General features: G+C 41.5%; 1 protein-coding gene across 1 annotated transcript; it reads right to left on the bottom strand.

Annotated features, from left to right (window-relative positions):
* Positions 1 to 203: 203 nt before the first annotated feature.
* Positions 204 to 6,546, bottom strand: LOC136430466 (E3 ubiquitin-protein ligase MARCHF5-like). The gene is made up of 6 exons (XM_066421117.1): positions 6,245 to 6,546; positions 4,455 to 4,660; positions 3,555 to 3,782; positions 2,903 to 3,009; positions 2,501 to 2,653; positions 204 to 2,250 (listed from the first exon to the last, which is right to left on the bottom strand). Exons 1-6 carry the CDS (start codon positions 6,367 to 6,369, stop codon positions 2,113 to 2,115), a joined length of 957 nt encoding a protein of 318 aa, XP_066277214.1. The 5' UTR covers positions 6,370 to 6,546; the 3' UTR covers positions 204 to 2,112.

Raw genomic sequence — 6,546 nt, 5'->3', positions numbered from 1 at the left:
GTGTGGGTCAATACTTGTACATACTATAAATACTTCACGGAGAATTGTGTCCTATGGACTCTTGTTCAGTTTTAGGTACGTCTTTCATTATCATATCAACTTATGTACATGCAATCAAAACTGTGATGCTTGAAAAGAAAGTTGGCAAGTATGATCAATTGAAATATTCTCCATGTATCGATGGTTGTATACAAAAAGATGAATAACATACAATCATGTTTTATTACAAAATAGATCATACAACTAGATAATGTCTTTAACTGTTGTACATTTGTATGATGTACTTGTTTGACAATGGGGGACTTTATACAGTTGTATGATTTATTCAGTGGTCCCTTGGATATAAATTTTCCCATGGACAGCATCTTATCTGTAATGACCACATTTTAAGTTCTTGGGCAGATTTGACTCTAGTATATTTTGCTTCATTAGAACACGTCAGTATTAATTTGTTTAGATGATATGGCAATGAAAGAAGTGATATCGGCATTGTCTCTGAACCATAGTCTTTGTGGCATTGTAAGGCCTAGGAAAAAAAATTGTGTTTCAGGTTACAGTCCTGAAAAAATAAGAGTTGTTAGATAAGGATTCCCTTATTCTTTTCTTTCTTTCTTGCTTTTTTGTGTGTGTTAGATTTTGGCAAAAGTGATCTAACAAATACAGTTTAACAATGTAAAACTGAAATTCACCAGGACATCACGGTGTGATTATACAGGTAAACATTGTACAAGCACAAGTATACTGAGAAAATACACATCAAATGTTCCAAGCCCTCAACTAGAGTGTGAAAAACAGGAAATCTGTTTTGAAATTGTATGTCCCTTGCCAGCAGCCGACCAAACAAAAAGCTAGGGTTGGCAGGTTTCTGCTAGGGTTGGGCTGCTAACCAGAAACAACATTTTTTTCCTAGGCTCAAACTGACAGTTTTTGCCATCAGCCGAATATCTGAGCAAATGTAATACAAATAGTGCAAGTGCATGCGTACCATTTATTGAACATTGTTACACTGCTTTTTTTGACAGACAGATAACTTTCATCTCAGTGTATACGACATACTTTAGTGAACACAACTGGTTAAACAAATAATCTTTAAAATTGAACTGTCATGTCATAAATTATAGTTAACTGTGCCAGGCGCTACGTTGCATTGGCAGACATATTTTGTCATCACATTTCTTTTCATTGTCATGCCTTGGTTTTCCATTCAATGCTTACATTTTATCAATCTTTATCAGTTTAACATAGAGAACAAGGACAGCTGATTTTATGTGTGATAGAGCATAGTCAATTCTTTTATACAATATACTATGTAAGATCATACATTAAACATGGCAATGTAAATAACTATAACAATCTTTGTTGTGACTCTGCATGAACCTTGCTACATGACCCAGTGTCAGCTTCTCTTTGTAGCAGTGCTCTAGCCAGCATCCGTCATCCCATCAATATTGCAAATCAGGACGGACAAAAATTCTCCTAAAATGACAAGACAAAAATTGGCGTGTAAAGATATGGAAAGTCGAAAGAGTTTGGCATTTGGCAAGGATCTTGAGAAAATGGGCGGATGTTTCTGGTGATTATTATTCTGAATATGAAAAATAGCATGCTAGATATGAAAATGCATTTTGTGGCAATAAGCCTTTGGGGAAATGCAGAGCACACCGATCAGGCCGGCAATCAACCATGAAAAACGCCGGTAAAAATCACAGTTTTGGGCCAATTACTTCCGTGTAATTTTTGTGTGAGACCTAATAGGAATTCAAAACGTCTTGTGTTCCGGCATTTATCCCATGAAATACAGCATTTTATTCCACCAAAATAAAAAGAACCACCATTTTATAACCGCCCCAAGACGTATTGCTTATGCAAATCTTATATGACGTATGAGCGTTACGCATCTCTGATTGGCTGTTGCTACAATGAAGGAAGGGGCCATGACAAGAGCAGGCAATCAGTGCAGTGGGATGGCGAAAAAAACATCTGATTCCCTCAAACAAAATTGAGATGACGGGAAAAAATTCAGGCGGGCTAGAACACTGCTTTGTAGAGTTCACACTTATTTGGTTCCAACATGGACACTTTGTGACTACAAGGCATTGTTTAAACTAAGATTCACTGAGCATGCTGGGTTGGAGCTTGCTCGTCCTCTGGAACAAAGTCCTGAATCTTCCTCTGTGCCTGTCGCAGGTACTGCTGCTGTTTGTAGTAGATCCGCAGAACTCCTTTTATGACCACAAACGCAATCCCACCCTATGTTGTAAAGAGGAAGAAAAACTTTAACTTGAATCATTCTTCAGCAAAAAGGCTTTCAGTGTTTTTGGCAACACCTCAGGCATGCAGCCATTTCACAACTGAAGTATGACCTTAGTTTACCACATCCCAGTCCAACTTGAACTCAAGATATGTCTATTATCATTAACAACATTCAGTGTTTTCAACTACAACAACACACCAAATTAGCCTATTAGGATGTCGTTACTGAATTCAAAGTGTGCCTCACCAAGATGGTTCTCTGCAGGTTAGAGTCCACAGTACTGAACATCAACTTGCCCCAGAGTGTTGCAATGGAGGGAAACAGCAGGGCGCTACAGAGGAGCCTGGTGGCGGAGACAGGGTCTGACAGAGGTGCAGGCTCCGTGGGCGCTCGTGGTACCTGTTAGGGGGGGAGGGGGCAGATATTTGTGATGTGGTTCAAAACCTATGGCCGCACATGGAGCAATGTTGTATTGAGGTCACCTGAGTTAGTGCCGAATGGCAGCAGCTCCAGACCCTTGTGATAATAATGTACAGGTACATGCATGAAGTACAGGCCGCCAAAGCATTCCCATTTTGTACAAGCCTAAAGCAATAACAGTTTTTTCAAGGAAAAAGAGAATTGTACACCTGTGATATGTCCACCTACCTGTCTGTTCTCCTGTCTGGATGGGAACAGGTAGTTGAGCAAGGGGATCTTTGAAGAGTGCCGACGCCACACTCTCAACACATAGTCCTCCCAATGGATCATCTTAGCTGTAACAATAATAATACCCGGTAAGCCATCTTACAGTTCTGAACGTGCATGAGCAGTTTTGATGCATTGTGGTCTAAGGCCAAAGTTTAAGGTTTACTTGTAAACAATTCTTTGTCTAGACCTGTTCTAAATGTTGCCACGTAGGGCCTTAACCTCTGACCTGACCCACAAGCCCCTGCAGTGCTGTGAGATGGCTTATTCACCATATATCATCAGTAGCCTGTTCCAGGATACAGGAGAACAACAACAACAGTCAAGAGAGTGAAACAGATGTATTACCTGCCCAGAAACAAGTCATTAAAAAATACACAATCATAGTATAGTTCATGTCACTGGATTGTATAAAACAGTGTTGGATGTTTTAAATGTGACTGGTTTTTCAATTTGATACAACCAGCAATTGCAACATAAATCTGGAGTGTTATACTATAGGTGACTTCCATGAATACTGGCCAGGTTTAATCAAACATTACAAATGTCTTGTTAGTGACTCGACCCAATTTGGTACAGACTAAATTTCTAAAAGAACCTTTAGCTAACAGACCTAGAATGAGCATGATGGGTATCGTTGGCAAGGTGACCAATAGAAAGATAGGGTCCACACTCTCGATGATGTCCAGCCCCTCCTTGTGTCCCAACACCTGCATGACGGTGAAGGCTCCGTATGACACGGCTGACCAGTAAATGGACCCGACAACCATGCCTGCGGCAGCGTACGGCACGACCTTGTACACGATACGGTCTGCTACATCGATGAGGTACATCAGAGGCCCTGGAAGACAGCGTAGCGAACAAAACTGGTGAGAACAGCCTCATACTTAGATATACTGGATACAGGGCTGTCTGCAGGACCTATCCCTCCATCCAGGTGACGGAAATTTGCTTGTTGTGCCAGAAAAAATTTCCCCTCAACCCTCCCAAAATATGAGATTCATGACACGAAAATGATAAAAAGGTAATTTTGTTAACTCAAAATGACAAGATTTCACAGCAAAAATTAACAACATGGGCTCCCAAACAATGAGTCGGACGGAAAAAAATCTAAAGCTGGAGACAGCCCTGATTGGATAATAGAACACCTTCATGTGACATCATCACTGTGTCTGCCGCCAAGTTGGTGTCCCTATTTGCATTTCTGTGAATCGTAGCTCAAGCTTGATACTCTACTAATACACATACAGTCAAACCTGGTCGGGCAACCACCTGGCGCGGGCAACCACCTGGCGCAAGCAACCACCTGGCGCAGGCAACCACCTTCAGTCACAAGCCACATTAAAACAGTCCTTTTTTTGTCGTGAGCAACCACTTGTCCTGAACAAACATTTTTGTTGCTGAATCCAGGATTGACTTAACTTCTCTTGGCTTCCATTTTAAATATATATGTAAATTGTGCTCGACACTTGGAGGGTCAACAATGCGTGTGGCGGTATATCACAATGCTCACCCAATTTCGGGAAAACGATTCTGTACTCGGTGTTACACTGCGGACAGGACACGACGGTGTTGCTTCGCCCCCTCTGCTTCTCGTCGATCCACCTCTGCAGACAGGAGTGGTGCACCCATCTGGTGGTTCCTTTACAGCGGCACGGCTGTGTCCACGTGGCCGCCCTGTCGTCATCTTCTGTCGCAAAACACACCCAGCAGGTTTTCCTGGAGGGAATGCGGTATTGGAGTTAGAGGTAATCTTTCATAATTCGTTTCGTTTCAAGGCATCCTCATTTGAGGTGAAGCATGATGCTTTTTCAAGTAGCTAGTCGTAGTGCAATGCGGCTTTGCTACGGCTCGCGTTTTTAGCCAAGCACACCGGGTCACCCCTACTCTTCTCGATAAGTGTGTTGGGTTCTTTTACAATAGAGTATGTGTATCTAGGTGGTCATCGTCCTTTGATTGACAATGTCTTACAGTTATGTCTTTGGGACAGACTGTTTTACTGTGAAATGATAACACTTTATAGTATAAGCATATTTGTATACTGCCAGGTTTGCAGGAACAGGGGTGCTGTGCCCCCATGCCCTGAACATGCGCCCCCTTACTCTGGGGGAGCAGATCTTCTGACAAGCATGAAATTCAGATTGACCAGAGATGCTACTAGGAAGGCCACAGTTTTTTTGTGACCTGTCTGACAGTAATTTGTCATATAATGCATTACAAGTTCCTAAATACCCTTATCTTAGCAGCAGGTAGCTTTGTTTTTTATGAAATTCCAGGGCCACATATCTAAATTCAGTGGCAAAAGTAAGAAAAATTGCCAACAATCCGGAAAACCTTAGTAGAAAAGCGAGATGTATACCCTGTTCACATGAAAATGAGGCTGCTCCCCCAAGGCATCTTATCAAGGTGTAACCAGTCAACCCTGATCCCATAAACCTGGTTGCAAAGGTATGCAGTATGATAATATATGAAGACTGACATTTAACTTTGTTTTCATATTTTGTTCAGTCAGGTGTAGAATGTGATAATGGTATTAGTGTAACAACATGGTTATAATGCATACCTATGCTAGTTGACTATGTTGGACATTGAAATAAGCCCATTTGTAGATCACAGTGCAGTGTCAAAGGTGAAGGCCCCTGAGACGTCAACAAAACCCGTCTAAGCCTTTTTATGCAAATCGAGACAATGGTCCAAACAACAACTGCGACAACTGTTTACAAGCCCGACTGGGCCTTCACCTTTTTCACTGCACATGCGTACTTGAATCTACGAATGGACTTATGTGTTGGACTTTGACATTTTACAAATTATTTTGTTAACCAACAGTGCAACACCCATGTGTTGACATTAAATTAGGGGTGGGTACTTGTACATGGTACAGGAACAAAATATGTATGTCTTGCTGAACGGTAAAAAAAACGGACCGGAAAAAAATCAGTGGACCAATTTTGGACCAAATCAGATTTAATTAATGAACAGCACTGGCTAAATTGGCAGGCGGTCACACATTTGGGCCCGGGCTTAGACAATATATTGTTACCTGGACTCTTGGGGAGCGTTTCGTCTTTGCTTCTTCATGAAACAATTAACACACTAAGTGACTTTCATACACGTACCAAGCTCTACAAAATGTGTAACACCAAAATATTTGTGACCTCGTCGACATTTCAACCAAATTTCAAGGATACATCCATCTGCTAACATCGATATTGCGCAATTGAGACACATAAAACGTTACAGACAAACGACTAAATAAAAACCTCACAACGTTGTTGACGTAACAACTTCTCAAACGTTTACCTGTCCTCTGAATTCAATCGCTGCAGCCCCGTTTGACTTTGCACGTCACTTCTGTCGGCCATTTTGGAGAAGATTTTCGAACCACCGTCTCTCCTGATCCGCGAGACGATATGATTTTGTATCATAAACACACAGTCCCTCTGGCAAATATTGGTACGAAAGCGAACGCCACCGACTGTCGTGTGTGCCTCTATTTCTGTAGTTAACGTTGCGTTTTAAAGTACATTAAAAGGTAAACAACTCGAGGCAAATAGCTTTTCGACCCGGAAGTACACGTATAGCAATGTGGGTGGTATCACACA

Source organism: Branchiostoma lanceolatum, chromosome 3 (genome assembly GCF_035083965.1).
Source record: "Branchiostoma lanceolatum isolate klBraLanc5 chromosome 3, klBraLanc5.hap2, whole genome shotgun sequence".
Classification (NCBI taxonomy): domain Eukaryota; kingdom Metazoa; phylum Chordata; class Leptocardii; order Amphioxiformes; family Branchiostomatidae; genus Branchiostoma; species Branchiostoma lanceolatum.
Note: the sequence above shows the minus strand (reverse complement) of the source record. Positions and strands in the feature narration are given on the sequence as shown.

Coding starts and splice junctions, on each gene's coding strand:
- LOC136430466 (XM_066421117.1), bottom strand. CDS start 6,369: ATGATACAAAATCATATCGTCTCGCGGATCAGGAGAGACGGTGGTTCG. Junction 3,010..3,554: donor ACCCATCATGCTCATTCTAG/GTCTGTTAGCTA, acceptor TTATTGTTACAG/CTAAGATGATCCATTGGGAG. Junction 2,654..2,902: donor CCAGACAGGAGAACAGACAG/GTAGGTGGACAT, acceptor CCCCCCTAACAG/GTACCACGAGCGCCCACGGA.